Source organism: Sapajus apella, unplaced genomic scaffold (genome assembly GCF_009761245.1).
Source record: "Sapajus apella isolate SASKATOON/1434 unplaced genomic scaffold, GSC_monkey_1.0 scaffold12, whole genome shotgun sequence".
Lineage (NCBI taxonomy): Eukaryota > Metazoa > Chordata > Mammalia > Primates > Cebidae > Sapajus > Sapajus apella.
The window spans coordinates 28,845,631-28,866,879 of record NW_022436952.1 but is presented as its reverse complement, the minus strand read 5'-3'; the positions used below and the strand labels follow the sequence as shown (position 1 = coordinate 28,866,879).

At 35.0% G+C, this 21,249-nt stretch overlaps 1 protein-coding gene and 1 non-coding gene across 3 annotated transcripts in view; both read right to left on the bottom strand.

Annotated features, from left to right (window-relative positions):
- The window catches only part of BRIP1 (BRCA1 interacting protein C-terminal helicase 1), a 157,566-nt gene that overhangs the window by 106,556 nt on the left and 29,761 nt on the right, over positions 1 to 21,249 (bottom strand). For both annotated transcript variants that reach the window (XM_032280735.1, XM_032280734.1), the window contains exon 7: positions 2,923 to 3,213. In XM_032280735.1, coding sequence (XP_032136626.1) covers positions 2,923 to 3,213 — 291 coding nt within the window. The remainder of the gene's footprint in view (positions 1 to 2,922; positions 3,214 to 21,249) is intronic.
- Positions 5,780 to 5,897, bottom strand: LOC116553620. Its single transcript, XR_004269841.1, has one exon. It is a non-coding gene; the product is annotated as a U5 spliceosomal RNA (small nuclear RNA).

The window sequence follows — 21,249 nt, the reverse complement described above, 5'->3', positions numbered from 1 at the left end:
TACTTGTCTGACTGGACAAACTTTAGGGCCAATTTTGCTCATGTGACTAAGCATCAAGAGAATAGTTGACCCAGAAGACTTGTAAGATTTCTTCTCACTGACTATATCTATCATCTCTAAAATTCCTTCCAGCTCTAAAATTCTGTGATTCAGGTAAAGATGTGTCAAACATCTTTCATACTCAGTTTGATACAGACTGAGTTTAATAATAAGACAGTCACCATTTCTTCATTCCAAGCTTCTTTCATAGAATTCTAAAAGTTTATCTTTATAGAAAATTATCACTATAGTACCTTTAGAATCTATGACTATGAGCTATTAAGTCTCATTTTAACCAAAAAGATACATATCTAAAATATTTCAGAATCGTCATCCCTGACGCTAGTTAAAATTATTTTTTCTTAACTGAAACAAAAAATAACTTTTAACAGCTAAGTGCATACGTTTCCAGTATAAGGGCACAGTATAAGGGTAAAAGAAACAATGAACAAGAAACACATATGCCTTGGATCAAGCCAAAAAATCAGAAAGTTTACACTTTAAGGGCAGTTAGAATGACACCCCTGTGCAGGCTGATAGCAAAACCAGAAAAGCTCATCCATTTTAGCAGTGTAACACAACCCTGAGGAAGTCTGTCAATTGAAGTGTTATCACACTTTAAACACTTTGATTCAAATTGTCAGTTATCTATTTATCATTTCACTTTGGTAATTCAGTCATAGTAAACACAGACACCTATGGTGACTTTGTAATTGGCCCTCATTACAATACCAAGTTACTAAGAGGGCTTGAGAACAAGAAAAAGGATGTTCATGTATGCCCATGAGGTAAGCATTCTGAGGCAGAATTAGGTCAAGGCAAACCGCAAACAGATACCTCAATTATTCATATTGCTAATATTCAAAAGTAAAGTACCTGTTCACTTTAAGACAAACTAAAAGCAACAAAAAATTCTGAACACTGAAGTCTATTAAACTACTTTTTATTTTTACATGATTCAAACTTACAAGTAAAGATCAATAAAGAAATAACCAGCGCTGCAGGTTTCTAGGTTACACAAAATAAAACTATCCGCCTTCAATACCCAATCTTACACTTTATCATCACTTTTACCAACGTATTTTACCAATGTATGTTTTTTGTTGTTTTTGAGACAGTCATGCTCTGTCACCCAGGCTAGATTACAGTGGTGTGATCTCAGCTCACTGAGACCTCCGCCGCCTCCTGAGCTCCTGAGTTCAAGCGATTCTCATGCCTCAGCCTCCCAAGCAGCTGGGATTACAAGCACGCCACCAAATCCAGCTAATTTTTTGTACTTTTAGTAGAGATGGGTTTCCCCATGTTGGCCAGGCTGGTTTCAAACTCCTGACTTCAAACGATCTGCCCACCTTGGCTTCCCAAAGTGCTGGGATTACAGGGGTCAGCCATCATGCCCAGCCAATGTATTTTTTACAAATACATAATAATTTTCCCAATAATAAGTAAAACAAACAAACAAAAAAGATAAAAATACAGTGACAATGCCAGCAAGTCTTCTTGCACAGGCTATACAGCCAAAAAATAAATTTCGAGCATTTGAGGAATTCAGCAGATCACTTAGTCACTACGGAAAGCAGTCTACTTATGCATGAAAAGTATGATGTTTTACCATGAAGAGCTTTATTTTATTATTTTTGAACACTTAATACTTTCATCTCTCCTTGAAGAGAAGTTTTTTAATATACAGAATAAAGGGATTTCACAATTCCTCAGTTAGTTAGAAAGAACTCTTTGGAAATAAATATGACGGTAGAATGTCAACAATGGCTTTGATTCAATAGTTCTGTATTCTCTCCTGGCTCTGAACCAGTCACTCAAGTTTTGCCATTGGACCACCTTACTACTTATACTTTATAATCTCACTTGAGTATCTATTAAAATATCTTTTGACTATTCCTAAAGTTTAAATAAATTTTCATCCAATAAAAGAATATTAAGGAAGAAAAGCATAAAACAAAATAACTAACTCACATTAACATTATATGGTAAGGGGTGATATATCAATAAAATGAAGCTCTAAGGGCAACAGCTCACAGTTTTTTGTGTAGAAACAACTCTGGTAAGATACTAGTGAAAGACAAAACAGCTTTCAAAATATATTAAAATATCATTGATCACTTCCTAGTTATCAATTTATGGTTCACTGATTTTTGGGTATAATTTCATATTTGCAACTTCAATTTTAGAGTAAACTAATTATCACACCAGAACACAGACTCCCAAACTAATACTGCCTAAAAAAATCATACGAAAGTTATATAAGTCTTCAGTAAGAAGTCTTCAGTAAGAAAGCCTTTATTTCTACCAAGCTCAAATTCCTATGAATCTTATTTCCCTAGAAAATTTCAAAATCACTAATAGCATCTTTTTAAAGTTAATAATTCAGTATAACTTTTAAAAAGGGAGTTTGTATTAATCAGAATGAGATGGGATAATCATTATATTTCTCAATTTAAAAATTCAAGATTTGCTCGAACAGAGAGCCTAAATAAACTACCTGCTTTTGACGTTTTTAAGTGTGTAAAGTATATTAATTAGATCTAATAAGACTAAATTATTTAAACACTTCTGTTCCTCATAGGACATCATCCACATTTAATTATTTTTGGTAGCAGGATTTAAAAGAAGAAACTGAGATATCTGACTACAATGGAAATTAATTTCAAGGAATTAAATATCCCCAAGCTTTAAAAACAAATCCCATTCTTTAAAACTTGACTAAAGATTTTCTAACAGTAAAATTATTTTTCAAAAGATATCAATATTAGAAGTTAATTTGATTTTCTGAAGTTGATTATTACTAGAAATGTACACATAAAACATATACTGAGTAATTTCAATATTTTCAGCCTTATTTCTCTAAAACAAAATAACTTTACTCACATTTTTCCCATCCAGCAATTCCATGCACTTTTCATTTCTGTTGAAGTTACCAACTACTTCAGGATGGACACAGGTATGATCCCTGCTGGAAAGAATAGTCATTGGGACCCCTGAATATGCTGTCCTCCGGAGCTCTCTAGTAATCTGAGCAATCTGCTTGTGTGTGCGCGTCCCAAAATATATTTTGGGTATCTTGGATTTCCCCATATGATCTTTCTTAATGGTATTCAACGACTCTTGACTGTTTCCTTGTTTAATAGAACAACAGCACCGCGAACAGTGGCCAGGGGGCTGTTAAGAAAAGAAAGAAATGATAACTAATATCTAAACTACCATAAAAAATGTTATCAAACCTCACAAGGAATGAGAACCTGTAAGTAATGAATAACAATAATCAAATAAAGAGAAATTACAAGATATTACAGTATCTAAAACTTGCCATTAAAAAAAAACTACAAATTCAATTTAAAATCCGTCCTCATTATTTCTTTTAAGTTATAAATGATGTTTCCACATTTGCATTCTTTCTAACATACCACTCTAACTCTCCAATTCCAAATGTTGAGTACATTTTAACTCTCCTCTTTCATAAATTATAAAAATGATAAAAAAGAAAAATTTTAATATTTGCTTAGGCTTTATATGAATTTGTGATGTTATAGTTTAGAGTTAATAGTTTTGTTCACAGCATAGTTCAAATATTCCTTAATATACCAATGCTTTTAAGCTTTTAAATATAGTTTACAAAAGAATAGAATTATCAAGGTGAATCTAAAGTATCACTTCAAGAAGAGAAAATTCTTCTTTAGCAAAGGTACCAAAATGAATGCAAAACATTAATATTTAATAATGAAAGCAGGTTGCTTGTGTGGAACAAGTATATCTGAAATTCAATTACCTGTCATGGAATGCAAACCCATCAGTAAAATTATCATCCAGGATAGTTTTTCCTGGGCAATTTCACCCATAACTCAGTTTCATAATTTAAATAGTTACATAAATGTCTCTTTAAACAAACCATATGGAACATCAGGAATATAGTCTACTTAATTTACCTGATTTTTCTCTTCTGTTTCCAAATTCTCAAATACTAAAAACAAAGTTTAATGCTATATATTAGAACTCACAGGTTCTTAATAACTATTCCCTTCTAAGTCTCAATTATTATACCAAATGACACAGAACAAAGTCACATTTTAGAGAAATAGTGTAAAACAGTTAATTTATAGAAGTGGTCACTAATGGGGAGGGAAAAAATGTAAATTGCATTGTAACTTAAAAGACTATGTGCTGCATGTATAACTATGTAATAAACCAGCACCTTCTGCACATGTACCCCAGAACTTAAAATACAACAATTAAAAAAAAGACTTAGAAGAGTTTTAATTTAGTAGAAAACACGCTACTTTTTTTTTTTTTAATTATTGTAATCAGTAAGATTAGCCTTCATAAACAAATGCTAAGTCATAGCATGTTACACCACAGTACTGGGGATCAAGCTGTCTTTTAGCCTCAACTCAGTGGAAAAGCAAGTTCAAATTACTCCCAGTCTCACTCAACCTTGTCCACCATTAAATATTACAATACATGATAGAATGGATGTAAATGTGACCCTTCTGGAGCTGTCACTCACTGGGATAAAAGGTTCACTGATGTGCCAAATAAACAGTCAGTCAAAGCAGATAAAGTTACAGCCGTGCGGAATTGTTACATTCTCCTCTCAGGTTGCCAGTAACAGCAGATTTCATTACAGAGTGCTGCCACATTAAATAGCCAGTTCCAAATATCCTGCCTTCTATATTGAATAATTACTTATTCACTAAAAGGATAAAAAGAAGAGTTATGAATGGGGCTCTTGTCAACAGGGAGGCAGGAAACAGCTGACATGTGGTTTACATTACATATGTTGCAATATCCAACAATTTATGGTCACACAGAAAATGGAATGCAAATTATATCATGATATTCCTGACTCAATTCTTTTTTGGCTTTTGCATTGATCACATTAATCAATTAACATACAAAAAGAATTAAGGTAACTCTAGTAGAATTAATTTACTTTTTCATGCCATCAGTCTTTTCACTCAATTATACTATTTCTCTTCCTTATGATATAGTTAAATTCATGTGAATACTAGAACGCCATGGCTCAATGCAGGGTTGGGCCATAGTATTTATAGATATAGAATATAATGTACATAGATACATTATATCGAAGCATAAAAGTAATCAAAGTAGCTTTTCTCAAAGGCCGGAAAACTTTTTGATGTTACACTTTTCAACATTAATTCCACTTAAAGTTTTACCATCTACTCCTTTTAATTCCACCTTTTCTCTTGGCCAAAAAAATTCAAACAATACAGAAATATTTTTTAAAAATCAACTAACCTGGCCAGACATGGTGGCTTACACCTGTAGTCCTAGCACTTTGGGAGGCCAAGGCAGGTGGATCACGAGGTCAGGAGATCGAGACCATCCCGGCCAACATGGTGAAACCCCGTCTCTACTAAATACAAAAAATTAGCTGGGCATGGTGTTTTGTGCCTGTAGTCCCAGGTACATGGGAAGCTGAGGCAGCGGAATCACTTGAACCTGGGAGGCAGAGATTGCAGTGAGCCAAGATTGTGCCACTGCACTCCAGCCTGGGTGACAGAGCGAGATGCCATCTAAAAAAAAAAAAAAAAAAAAAAAAAAAAAATTCAACTGTCCTATCACAAAGAATTTAGTGTATGACTTACTGACCTTCATATATACATACGTTTTATATCTTTTTTTCAAATAAAGAGGGATGCCATTATACAGTTTTACAACTACTTTGTTTTTAAAGTTTTTAATTTTATTTATATTTATTTTATTTAGCCTCGTGAAACACGAGGCTTCAAAAACATTGGATAAAGACTCATAACTGTTCCTCCCCCCGGAAATCTTTAGTAAAAGGCAAAAGATTTATACGATCTGAAGAGAAACCAGAGTATGAAGTTTTTAATTTTTAAAAGGGATAAGTTTGGCAAGAATAATTTAATTTTACTGATCTTAAAATGTTATACTAGTACTAGTACTAACAAAAGCAAAAGATCAAGAACTAGTTTCAGAAAACTTTTCTCACTAGAGTTCAATTTAGGACCTTAAATCTGTTTTTCACTCCATAATTCAGAATATTATAAACCACAGCTAACTTTATATTAAACATGTTTTTAAGTTGTAAAGTGATATGAACAAATTATAACATCTACAAACTTGAGTAGACTCCTTAAGAAGATGGTTTTCAATGAGTACTTAGGCAAGTAGGGTATAAGGTGGGAATTAAGAAAGTAAGTTAATTCTTTTTCCTTTGCATTACTAAACAAATTATTTCTTCAAAAACAATCTTCTATTAAAATGTCCATTTAAAAGATTAGGTATAGGCCAGGCACAGTGGCTCACATCTGTAATCCCAGCACTTTGGGAGGCCAAGGCAGGTGGATTGCTTAGGGTCAGGAGTTCGAGACTAGCCTGGCCAAAATGGTGAAACCCTGTCTCTACTAAAAATACAAAAATTAGCAGGGCATAGTGGCATGCTCCTGTAGTCCCAGCTACTCCGGAGGCTGAGGCAGGAGAATCTCTTGAACCCAGGAGGCAGAGGTTACAGTGAGCCAAGATCGCACCACTGCACTTCTGCCTGGGTGACAGAGCAAAATTCCACCTCAAAAATAAATAATAAAATAAAAGATTTGGTACAATCATATTTGAAGACAGAAAAACTGATTATAGTAATGTAATGGAAGCTTTAAAAAATCATTTATTTTGTAACAACAGTTATAAAATAAAAATAAAAAGTTATAAAAACTTGTACCAAAATCAGCAACTTTCAATGCTCTAAGAAAACTAGAGGAAGGGTCCTGATGGCAGCAATGTCAGGAGGTCAGAATATCCCCCAATCGAAACACCAGGCTAACACATCATGGGATCTCTCTGAAACCCTTTGATGCAGGGGTCTTAAAACAATTAGATGAATAAAATTTAAAAATTTCATATCTTATTATTTTTTCTGCTAACAAAAAATCATGCTTATCTTTCACAAAGACTTTTTTCTTCTTCCTTTGCTGTTTAAATTGACAGTGATTTCCTTTTCTCCAGGGAACTAGAGAATAAATTTTAAAATATTCACTCTCATCCAATATATCTGAAAATCAATATATAAAACACATAGGCTTCTCCAAATTTGTAAACTCTAAGACCTCTAAGAGGCTATACAATGCCAGAACCAAACTCTTTAAGAAATGGCTTCTCCAAGGTAGAAACTGCTCAGAGTCCTTTGACTTCAAGAAAAGGCTGGAAAACTCAACCCAAGTAACTGTAAAAATATACTATCATTTAAAGAAAAACACAAGAGATACATGTAGATGTGACCGCTATAAGATTTCCATATGTAGTAGTCAATTGTTTAAAAATACATTTCAAATCTACAATTATGAAAATTGTTCTTAGAACATCAGCAACCAAGGATTTTCAGAAAATTTTTCTTGTGTTTAATGCCTTCTATTCCCTCTCTTGTTATATTATATAGAGACATACCTAAATTTCTTCAAAGATGAAGGATTCGAAGATTTTATCTTGAAAGAAAGGCAAATTGCTGAGTCCTTGCCACTATTCCTTTCACAAGCTATAATTATAAGTTCAAATGGCAACATACCAGAATGTCAACTTATAGTTTTGTAATAAGTTTTCTCCAAACTTTCCCTACAACACACACACACACACACACACACAAAAACATACTAAGCCTGATTACCTGAAAATATCTAAAAAATGAGCCTGATGATTAAATATTTTCAGAAATGGAAAATGATAAATAGTTAGAAACTAATTCTATTGCCAAAGAAGCAGCTCCTTTCCTAACTGTGAATCAAAAGAGATTCTCAAAGGAGACTACAAATTGAATTATAAAAGCAGGCATGAGTATGAAAACTAAGTACATAAAGAAGTAGAGAGAAAAAGAGACTGAAGAGAAACCTGTTTGAATAAAATAAAAGGAAAACTAGGTCAATGAAACAGTAACTTGTATTTTTCCATAACTTTCCACATGTGCATGTATTATCTTTCCAACCACACTGCAAATTCCTTGAAGACAGAAATTATGTCTTACATTTCTTTATATAGCTCATTCATTGAGAGTGGTGTTTTGCACATTACTGTAACTTTACTTTTTTTAAATTGATGAACTATGACTAAATGTTCCTGAACCAACTACTGTACCCATGCATTACAATTAAATCTGACAGATGCTTAAATGATGTCCTAATTTGAAGTGCTGCACATATCAAAAAGTTACTTCAAAATCCAGATTCGATTTTAAAGGAAAAAGTAGAGGACAATGATTATTTTTCAAGGCCAAAAAGAAAAATCATTTGATGCTAGTATTTTAGTCATGACATATATCCCAATATTTTCATTATTAATAGTAACTGCCACTTTTTAAGGCTGTCCTTGTGCTAACCATATTTTATGTCATATCCCATTTCATTCATTGACTCAAGAGACATTAGAATACCTGATATACCAAGCCACGAAGAAGACAATGACAAGGATTACCTCATCTTATTGACAAAGAGAGCTTTTTTTTTTTTTTTTTTTTGGAGAGGAGTTTCACTCGTCGCCCAGCTGGAGTGCAGTGGTGCCATCTGCAATCTCGGCTCACTGCAAACTTCACCTCCCGGGTTCAAGTAATTCTCCTGCCTCAGCCTCCCAAATAGCTGGGATTACAGGTGCCCACCACCACGCCTGGCTGATTTTTGTATTTTTAGTAGAAGTATGGTTTTGCCATGTTGGCCAGGCTGGGCTCAAACTGCTAACCTCAGGTGATCCACCTGCCTCAGCCTCCCAAAGTGCTGGGATTACAGATATGAGCCACCACACTTGGGAGCTTCATTCTTAAATTGTTCTACAAAGCGTAGTTCTTGAAGTTTATCAAACCATTTTCACTCATAAACTAAGGAATTGTTTAAAGTTAGTTCTATTACTTTATGAATGCAATTACAAAATATTCCTAAGTATAAACTTAAAGTTTTATTTTATAAAAGTTGTTTTAACTTATTAGTTGACATTTAAATCACATATTTCATAACAAGATCCATGTTATGTCTCCCAAGGGAAAAATAAACAAAAACTTTCAATTAATAGACTCTTTGGAGAAACAGTGAGCAAAAGGGCCAGACAGTAAACATTTTAAGCTTCGAAGCCTATATGGTCTCTTCTTCCACAGGAAAATATCTCTTATAATCCATATGCAGAGAAGGATTTCTTAAAATAATAAACCAAAAGCACAGATGACTGAAAACATAGCTTAACATGTTAAATTTCTATTTAAAAAGACATCTTCCTTACAGAAAGAAAGAAAAATAGGTTAAAAGGGTCACAGGCTGACAGAAGATATTTGCAATGCATACAACCAAGTGAGGATCAGTATCTATAACAAAGAATTCCAATAAATCTATTTTTAAAAGACAAACCCTACAGAAAACCAGGAACAGGCATATCACAGAAGCAAAAAGCTGAAAGGCTAATAAATATCTGAAAAGATGTGCCATCTAATGTAAAACTTCACTACTAACCAGGAAAATGATAATTAAAATGGTAATTAGATTCCATTTTCTATCCACCAGATTGGGTGATGGAGAGGTTATGAAGAAACTCTTATTCGCTGCTGATCTAAGTATAAACTGGCACATTTGGAGAGCAAATTGGTGAAATCAAAGATACATATACCCTTTGACCCAGGATGACACCACGAGGTACACGTGCTAGAAAAACTCTTGCACATTAAGGCAGATACAAAAGGAATATTAATTGCTGCATTGTTTTAATAGTGAGAAAAACAAGCTCAAGCTACATGTACCAACAGAAGAATGGATAAGTAAATTTGGGGGCTTTTTCCAATCAATGGAATATTATAATGAAAAAATATGAATGACAGTTGTATGCATCAACATCGATAAACAAACAATGTTGAACAGGCTGAGTACGGCTTAAACAAAATTTTATTTTCCCCAGAAAATTCTAAATAAGTTGATGATAGAAACAAAAATATAAAACTTCAGGTAGAGAGTGAGGAATCACTATTATGGAAGATAATCTTTAGAGCTAACAATTGTCGTGAAAAATATACTTGAAAAATGCTAGAAGTGCTGAACACACACACACACACACACACACACACACACACACACACACAGAGAGAGAGAGAGAGAGAGAGAGAGAGAGAGACAGAGCGCCAGCTAGTGTAAATACACTCTTCTGGTTTCTTCTCAGTTGTTTCGCACTCAGCAGAATAGCTTTCATCCTAACCCCTCCTCCCCAAAAGTTTTCAACCTAATTGATTAGGAAATGGGTTCTCAAGTTAAGGTTCATGGGCTGTTACAGAGGGTTTGAGATCACCCAGAAACTACAAACACAATTTTCTGTGCATTTTTAGAAAGTGAATCCATAACTTGCATCAAGTGCTTAAAGGAGATTGTGACTGATTTGGGTGAGTGCTTTATTCCAGAATTTATTTCTGGTTTTATAATGAAAATCAAATGTAAACAACATTTTCTTTACAACCAAATTAGCCAGATGTAGTTATTCTGTAAACGAATAAAAAATGGTCAAAAGAAGACCATTTCATAAAGGTTCCTCCACTGCTTTTGAACTCATTTCTATTTTAATGTCTGTTAATTACTTAATACTAAATACTTAGTTCACTAATGTATATTAGTACTAATACTAAAATATTTAGCTCACTAATGTATATTTCTAACTTCATTTTACAGATAAAAAAGGAAATTGAATAGAATTATTCAAGTTCCTACAAAACACACAACAAATTTGTGGAGAAGTTGAAATTCGTAACCTTACATCTTATAGCAAAGCTTTAACATGATTGTTTTCATCTACCACTTAAGCAAAAACGCAAAATACTGCCCTTTATTTCAAAAAGTCATCCACATGAAGAGCTAATGGTAAAAGGCCAATGAACAAAGAATTATACTACAATCTTTGAGACATAAAAAAGGGTTTGTTAATCTTTATCAACCATTTGCTGTTGTCAAAGCCATCTAAATAGGTACTGAATGCCCGTTGTGCAAAATCTCACATTAGTACACACTCTAGTCAGATAGCTAAAGTAACATAACTATACCTTTTCAACTATTCTTTTTAAAAAATTCAAACAGTAGTAGTACTCTACTGCCACCGTTTCATGATTATACTGCACAAAGCAGCTGTTTATCCAGTCACAGCAACCAGCAGGTGAACCTGATTCAATATTTATCACAGGCTTTCACAGATCACTGCTAACCAAGCAAACGTTTTAATTAAGCTGGAACTTGCTTCAAAGAGCTCATTCAAGATGTCAATCAGTAGGTAAGGGATCAGATACAGTGTCAGGTGAAAGTGTGTAATACAAATCCACAACTTTCTTCATCCCATCGCTGTAAATTAGCCTGCTCTAAAGTTCAAACTCTGATTGTAACAGACTGCCAGTCTCCTGGAATGTGTAACTGAAGTCACTCAAATTCTATTGTGAAGGTTGTAAGCAATATGTTAAACTGCAATGGGCTAGCACATTAAGACAGATCCTTTTCACGGTTGTTTTTTGATACCATAAGTGTTTGTTACCCTACTCTCCACTTACTGTTTACTTTCTTGCCTAGTGTAAATGGGAATTCCTTAACACAGTTGCTCCAGTTTCTGAAAGTCTGTATTTCAAGAGAACTAATCAATAAGAATATTCAGTTTAAGAACAAGTAGATCATAAAGATGACCAACCTGAAAAAAATTGAAAATTATCCTGGCATAATATAACTTTATATAGGTGTGATTATAGTAAGGAGTCTCAAAGCAGTGATGAGTCACACTGATCAACTTCATGAAAAATACCCAGGGTGTTTATAACAAAATAAAAAAGGAAAAAGAAGACTCAAAAGAGAAAAATGGGGAAGTGGGTGGATAGGAAGAAAATCTTTTCTTTAAATAAGAATGCCAGTTAAAAATTGTAAATAAAATGACAGAATTTTTTAAATCACCATTTGCAACTTTCATGTACTAACTGATTCAGGCAAATAACATAAATGGATGCTGAAATCTTTCAGTGAAAAGTTATTGGGCAACAGAATATTGACAAGGTCTCAAAATATCACCCCACAGATTATTCATTACAACAGGAAAATGTACCTTTACAATGAAGAGACCTGGTGGTGACCACTTTAGTCAAGTGGTGAAATTCAGCATCAACGGTATTGAGACTAATTGGCTTCATATGCCTCCTGATATAAGAAACATACTCATGTGCCCATCTTGACTAAAACTACATGATTATTAAATCAAGACATGAAGCAAAAAGAACCTGAGAATAGAGAAACTGTGATAAAAAGACATATATATATTATTTAGTTGGTGAAAATTAATCCAATTGTAATTTATGATGTGTACACTTGGTTAGATTATATTTCAAAAAGAATTTTTAAAAAGCCTATCCCTTGAGATTGCAGATAATTTTTACTTTCTCCTTTACAGTACTTTTCAAAATTTCAATTAACCTTTTAAAATGAGAAAACAATGCCATCCTGTCATTTTCCACATATCAACCAAAATGCTATAAACAAAACATTTGAAATAGAGATTTCTGCTTCTCCTATGGGCTTTAAAAATTAAATTAGCTATTATTAACATACAAGTCTCTAAAGCAGCACTACCCAATAGGATTTTCTGTGATGACAGGATATTTGTTATCTGCACTATTCAATATATTTGCCATTAGCTGCATGGCACCTGAAATGTAATTACTACATCTAACTGAATTTTAATTTTAATTAATCAAAAAACATAAATTCATGTGGCTAGTGGACAGAATACATTTAAATTTAAAGTATTATCAGAGATACTAGATCCTAAAGTGTTTGCAATAGTTATTGAACATGCACATATGTGTGAGAAATTCTCTTCATAAATTCAAGTTAGAGAGGAAAAAGTAAAAGTACACTGTAAAAATTGTGTGCTCAGAGGTAAAAATGGGTTCTGCAGGGTTGCAGCTCATGAAAACTGGGTCCACAATTTTTGTAGATTAGTAAACTACTTTTTTAAATCTTTTTTTTGTTCTAATCTTTGTCTGAATTCCAATTAAAATCCTAGCAAGATTTGTTTTGTTTTGTTTTGGTAATCTAAGATACGCTTCTAAATTTAATCTTAAAAATAAATTAGTAAAATAACCAAAACTTTTTGGAAAAACAAAATGAGGCCAGGCGCGATGGCTCACACTTGTAATCCCAGCATTTTAGGAGGCCGAGGTGGGCATTATCACTGGAGCTCAAGATTTTGAGACCAGCCTGGGCAACATAGCAAGACCTCATCTCTAATAAGAAAAAAAAAAAAAAAAAAAAAGATAAGCAAGGAGGGTAAAGGAGAATATATATTCCTACAGATGTAAGAATTTCAAATATATGATAAAGATTCTTGGGCCAGGCGTGGTGGCTCACGCCTGTAATCCCAGCACTTTGGGAGGCCGAGGCGGGTGGATCACGAGGTCAAGAGATTGAGACCATCCTGGTCAACATGGTGAAACCCCGTCTCTACTAAAAATACAAAAAATCAGCTGGGCATGGTGGTGCATGCCTGTAATCCCAGCTACTCAGGAGGCTGAGGCAGGAGAACTGCCTGAACCCAGGAGGCGGAGGTTGCGGTGAGCCGAGATCATGCCATTGCACTCCAGCCTGGGTAACAAGAGCGAAACTCCATCTCAAAAAAAAAAAAAAAAAAAAAAGATTCTGTACTAGGCACCTCTCTGGACATGTGTTCACCCATTTACTCTGAAATCATCTATATCCCCTGCTGAAAGGCTGAACCTAATCTCCGCATTAATAACACATGAGTATGCCCAAAGACACTCTCAGGCATAGCAAGATAAATTAGATTAGCTTTCCTAGGAATTTTTCTTTGGGGCATTTAGACTCAGTTGATTAGTAACAGAAAATAAGCCACATCATTTGGTAGATTTTAGGCTTCCATTTTGAGATGTCATGATAAGGTCATATGAAAGAGTGTAAGTATCCAGAAAAACCAATCTATAAAAAAATGAGAAAATTTTGCTGAGAAATGCCGGTGTCACACTAGAGGCCCCAAAGAGAACAGAGAAGCTGCCTAAAAACTTTTCAGTTCCAATGAGGGCAATTATATCTCCTGCATGACCCTTCTTTTGGTGGGTTTCTATTTCTTAAAAAGCAGACCACTCCCTTAAAAATCCAATTTTAAAATGCGCCAAAAATTTGCATGGCTATTTCTCAAAAGACATACCAATGGCAAACAGGCATATGGAAATGTGCTCAACATCACTGATCATCAGAAAAATGCAAATCCAAACTACAATGAGATATAATTTCATTCCAATTAAAATGGCTTTTATCAGCTGGGAGCGACGGCGAACACCTGTAATCCCAGCACTTTGGGAGGCCAAGGCAGGCGATCACCTGAGGTTAGGAGTTTGACACCAGCCTGGCCAACTTGGTGAAATCGTATCTTTACTAAAAGTACAAAACTTAGTCAGGTGTGGTGGTGCATGTCTGTAATCCCAGCTACTCAGGAGGCTGAGGCAGGAGAATCGCTTCAACCCGGGAGGCAGAGTTTGCATGAGCAACACAAAGGATAAAAGAGAAAATGGCTTTTATCCACTGCACTCCCACCTGGGTGATGGGGGAGAGGAGGTGGCTTTCATCCAAAACACAGGCAATAACAAATGCTGAGGAGGATGTGTGGAGAAAAGGGAACCCTCATACACCGTAGGTGGGAATGTAGATAGTACAACCACTATAGAGAACAATTTGGAAATTCCTCGAAAAACTAAAGAGAGTTACCATATGATCCAGCAATACCCCTGCTAGGTATATATATATCCAAAAGAAAGAAAATCAGTATATCGAGGAAATATTTGCACTCTCATGTTTATTGCAGCATTACTCACAATAGCCAAGATTTGGAAGCAACCTAAGTGTCCACCAATAGATGAATGAATTAAAAAATATGGCATATACACCATATTTATGTGTAAATTAAGTACTCTTTAGCCATTAAAAAAAAAAAGAGAGATCCTGTCATTTGCAACTACATAATGGAACTGGAGGTCATTATGTTAAGTGAAATAAGACAGGCACAGAAAGACAAACTTTGCATGTTCTCACTCATTTGTGAGAGCTAAAAATGACAACAGGTGAACTCATGGAGATAGTGAGTAGAAGGGTGGTTACCAGAGGCTGGGCAAGGTAGGTGGGGTGGGGAGAGAGTGGGGATTGTTAATGGGGTTGGGGGAAAAAAATAGAAAGAATAAACAAGACCTAGTATTTGCTAGCAGAATAGGGTGACTATAGTAAAAACAAAACAAAACAAAACAAAAAAAACCACTATGTAATTGTACATTTAAAAGGAACTAAAGAGTCTAATTGGATTATTTGTAACACAAAGGATAAATGCTTGAGGTGATAGATACCTCATTTACTCTAATATGATTATTACACATTGCATGCCTGTATCAAAATGTCTCATGTACTTCATAAATATATATACCTACTATGTACCCACCAAAATTTAAATTTTTGAAAAAAGCAAACCACCCTGTTTAAGTCAGGTGACATTCCAAATCTGTGGGGGAAGTCATTCAACTAATATTTAGATGAATGACAATTTGGGGAAAAAATTAGATCCTATCTCCCACCTTACGTCAAAATAATTTACAGTTGAATTAAAGACTAATATATAAGAACTGAAACCATGAGACTTCCAGTCCAATATGGCAGATTAGGTACACACATTTGCCCTCCTTCCCACCTAAAATACCACTAAAATAAACTTACTTAGTAGCTGAGGTCACAAACTGAAGGTCCACAAATCATACCTGGTTCACAATCATGTTTTGAATGGCTATACCAAGTTTTATAAATCTAAACCACTTAAAAATTATGAGATGAAAATTCATAGTGTTGGTTTCTTCTAGGAAAACTGGTTGACTGGCCACATTGGACCTATATTCTTACAGGACAGCAATCTACTAACATTGACTAGATTGCCACATTTGGATGAGACATATACTTAAAGAATGTAATCACATGTACTTATACTTAGACCCCTTCTTTCATAAATGCTACCTATCCGGTGCTCATTTCAGTTGCCAACCCTAGGTATAGAAGTGTGAAAAGGGCTGGGCATGGTGACTCATGCCTGTAATCCCAGCACTTTGGGAGGCAGAGGCGAGTTGATCACTTGAGGTCAGGAGTTCAAAATCAGTCTAGCCAACATGGTGAAATCCCGTCTCTACTAAAAATACAAAAATTAGCCAGGCATGGTGGTATACTCCTGTAATACCAGCTACTTGGGAAGCTGAGGCAGGAGAATTGTTCCAACCAGGGAGGCAGAGGTTGCAGTGAGCCGAGATCCAGCCACTGCACTCCAGCCTGGGCACCAAAGCAAGACTCTGTCTCAAAAAAAAAAAAAAAAAAGAAAAAGAAAAAGAAAAAGAAAAGAAAGTACACTCCACAGGGTGGGAGGGGGCTTGAGCAACAGGCTCAAGAGTGCCAGTTACAAAATTTTCTGGGGTTTAAATACTCTCTCTAGGTTTCCCATTGGTTATTTTGTTACACACTATGTAAATGAACATGTGGCCTGTGACCAGTATGATTGGTTGTGGGAGGTGACCAACCAGAGGCTGAAGAGAAGCTACAGTTACATCCTATGCAAATGAAGACATGCCCCCTGTCTGATTGGTTGTGAGAGGGGACCAATCAGAGGCTGAAGTGAAGTTACAAAGTTACACCCTATGCACAGGAAGACTGGTTGTGGGAGGAACCAATCACAGCTGCTTTCCATTCTTTCATCTGCCATTCAATAGAAAGGTGGAGTGTTGCAAAGGGAGTAGTCTCTGATTCTTTTGTTACTTGGGCTTGGAGAGGTGAGTTTTTCCTTTTGCTTCAGTTTTAGTAAGTCAATGTGAATCGGCCTTGAGTTCCCTGCCTCCAGACTCTACTCTACTACCTCAATTTCATACTTTTTTCTTGGTTTTTTTTGTTTGTTTTTTTTTGTTTTTTAAATATTTTCATTTTTTAGAGACAGGGTCTCATTCTCTCGCCTAGGCTGGAGTACAGCTGTGATGCAATCACAGCTCACTGCAATGTTGAACTCCTAGGCTTTTAAGCAGTCCTCCTGCCTCAGCTTCCCGAGTAGCTGGGACTATAGTATGCACGTGCTACCACACCTGGCTACTTTTTGCATTTTTTGTCTTTTTAAAATTTTTCTTAAGACACAGGGTCTCTCTCTCTTGCCCATGCTGGAGTTTAATGGCACAATTATGACTCGTTTCATCCTCAACCCTCAACCTCCCTGGCTCAAGTAATCCTTCTGCCTCAGCCTCCCAAGTAGCTGGGACTACAGGTGTATGTCACCACAGCGGGCCACCATTTCATTCTTAACAGATACTGAAGGCTCAGTGAACATTACTGGTAGAAATAAGCAACAAAATAAATAAACCTAACATTAACTAAAACTGCACATGAAAACATTTGTTATTGACTAAAAATTGTCAGAAAAATCAGTAATAGCCACCAAAAAAAGAACTAAATGACAGAAGACATAATCAATAAAAACTTGATATGACTAGAAAAGTAAATTAATGAAATGTCTTCCCCATAAACATTCAAAAAAATTAGTAAATGACAAAAAATAAAAGACAATAAGAGAAGAAAAGCTATTTGACAAATGGACTTTGATAATGAGATTCTGATAAATTTTTTTCTGTAAAATCTTTGATATTACTAGAATTTTTTGTAATAAGCAAATATCACTTTTATAAAAACAATTACATTTTTTAAAAACATACACAGAAAAGAAAACAATATACAGAGTAGAGATACTACCAAAAGGAGAAGTAACTAGTTTTTTATGGCTTGCAGAATCATTTTACTCAATTTGATAAGATTTTCCTCTTATTAATAGATTAAGTATGTGCCTTCTGGGAAAAATGCACCAAAAAGCACCAGGAAAGAAGGAGAACCGGACTATCCAGTAAGGCCAGTCAAATCAATCATACAGGTTAATGAAATGACTGAGTAGAAAAACAGACTGCTCTCACATCTACTACTGTTCAGAATATTAGATTAAGGAAACAGCTGAGACAAGGTTTCCTTGTGAAGGACGGGAGAAAACATAACATGGTTATAGTTAAGGAAAAGAGTCAATAGGAAGGAGAAAAAATAATTAACATCCAGCGACATATAAATGTGCAGTGGAATGTGAATGGGGAAAAGTTTGTGTCTTTTTTATTTAAAAAAAAAAAAAAAAAAAAAAAAAAGGCACTCTATGACTAATAAGGGGACCAACAAGTTTTCAATTTAAAGGTGGACAGTTCCAAATGAAAATTAAGTCCAGTGTGTAGTGGTGCTGTTGAATTAATGGCTAAATTAGGTCATGAGTTTCCAAGAAGGCTGAGGAACTATGGTCAAAATAGGAGATCATCAACACAGATCATGAAGTACCCAAAGATGGTGACTGCTTCTCCTGTTAATCCAGATTCACTGAGTAACAAGGAGAATCTGACATTTTTAGTGCCCTGATGCGTGGCTACTTCACTAAACCTCAAAAACATCTATCTTTAAAAGATTCACGCATGTTTCTAACGTTGTTGTCAATATCAATTATCTTCTGAATGAAATGTTAATCTTATACAATTAATGCAATATCTGGTTTATAGTAATTTTCACTTAAAACAATGCACATATTTAAGTTTTCCAAAAAGTCAACATTTAAAGAAACAATAAATGTCCTTAAAAATATGCATGTAGGGACTTCTGCCAGCCATAAGAAAAACACAGAAATCTTATGCTTGCACAATAAACTACTAACAAATTGAACAAAATATACTAAACAATAGTTTTCAGACACTGAATTGTGATCTCAGAGACAAGGAAACAGAGGTAATAACTGTATTATTTTACTTCTACAGATAAAAACACAATAACTGAAAAGAAAAATCCACTAATAAGATTAACATCAAATTAGAAATAGCAGACGATCAGAGTTTGACACATAAGCAATAGTAGACAAAATGAGGCACAAAGAAGAAAAATAGCTTGAAAAAATGAACAGTCAGTGATGTATAATATCAAGCTGTCTAATATACACATAATTGAAGTCAGAAAGGGAAAAAATTGATACTTAAAAAACAATTTTAAATGGCTCAAATTTTTCATAATTTGATGAAAAGTATAAAGCCATATATCCAAAATGCTCAATGAGCCACAAGCACACCACACACACCCACATACCCACACACACCCCTCAATTGACTTGCCGAAAGTAGAAATAAAGACAGAATTTTTGGCAAGGTGCAGTGCCTCATGCCTGTAATCCCAGCACTTTGGGAGGCCGAGGCAGATGGATCACAAGGTCAGGAGTTTGAGAACAGCCTGAGCAACATGGTGAAACCCCGTCTCTACTAAAAATACAAAAATTATCTGGGCATGGTGGCATGCGATTGTAATCCCAGCTACTCAGGAGGCTGAAGCACGAGAATCTCTTGAACCCGGGAGGCAGAGGTTGCAGTGGGCCAAGATCGCGCCACTACACTCCAGCCTGGGCAACAGACTGAGACACCGTGGGAAAAAAAAAAAAGATAAAATTTTTAAAGCAGCCACATACTCTTTAAAAACTATGTAAGACAAGCCAAGGGCAAAATATCTTTTAAGTGACAAAAGAAAAAAACTGTCAACCTAAAATTCAATGCTTAGAGAAAACATCTTTCAAAACTGAAATCTATGGTCCCTACCAATAACCCAATGAAGTTTCTTGTGGAAATAGAAAAATCCATCCTAAAATTCACATGGATTCTCAAGAAACCCCAAATAGCCACAATAAGCTTGAACTGGAGGTCTCATATTTCCTGATTTATAAACTTACTTCAGACCTACAATAATCAAAACAGCATGGTACTGGCATAAAAACAGAAATATAGACCAATGGAAGAGAACAGAAATTCCAGAACCAAACCCCTACATATACAGTCAAATAATTTTCAACTAGGCTATCAAGACCTGTATGCAATGGGAAAAGAAAAGTTATTTCACCAAATGATGCAGGGAAACCTGGATATCTACATACAAACAATGAAGTTGCACCCTAATAACATATGCAAAAATTAACTCAAAATGGATCAAAACCTTAAATATAAAAGCAAAAACCATAAAACTTAAGGTGTTAATATCTGGAATACATAAAGAACTTCCACAACTCAACAACAACAAAAACAATCCAATTGCAAAATGGACAAAGGCAACAATATACTGAAAGAGCAAAAGCTGAAGCATTTCCCTTGAAAACCAGACAAGCCAAGGAAGCCCTCTCTCACCACTCCTATTCAATATAGTATTAGAAGTCCTGACCAGGGCAATCTGACAAGAAATAAAAGGCATCCAAACAGGAAAAGAGGAAGTCAAACTATCTCTGTTTGCAGATGACATGATCCTATATCTAGAAACCCCTACAGTCTCAGCCCAAAAGCTCCTTAAGCTGATAAATGACTTGTCAGGATACTAAATCAATGGGCAAAAATTGCCAACATTCCAATTCACCATCAACAGTCAAGCCAAGGGCCAAATCAGGAACGCAATCCCATTCACAATTGCCACATAGACAGATATAGACAAAAGGTAGATATAAATGTATATCGATGTGAGTCTGGGTTTGTGCATGTATTATGTATATAAACATACCATATATTCTCCAGCTGTCTGCTAAAAGGGCCTGGAGCAGCAACTCCAACACCAGTGAGAAATGCTAATTCCCAGAACACAGTGTTTAGATGTTATTTTTCACTAAATGGAACCAGGGTTCCTTGGAGAAATGGCTGAATCCAAGACTAGACAGAGAAAATATAAGGTGAGCCTGGAACACCATCTGGTGCCAAAAAATAAGGAAGTGTTCCAAGAATGACTGATACATGTCAGAAAGACACAAGCAACTTAACTGATTTCCCACTTGAGTATCAAAACAAATCATATATTATAACCCACTGAATAAACTGGAAAATCACAAGTCCATAAAGATATAAATAAAATAAATTGAATTTAAAAGGAATGTTATTTATACAGTTTCAGAGTTCTTCCCCATAAAGTCCTCTTTTATAATGGTAAAAGATAACTGTAAAGTTATATTTTTTATCTAGCAGATATCACATTAATCAAGTTATCAATCATTAGTAATGAGAGAAAATGAAACTATGTGCCATCTCATAAGATGCAATGAGCAGATGGCATCACTTCTGTGACATTCCTGCCAAAGATA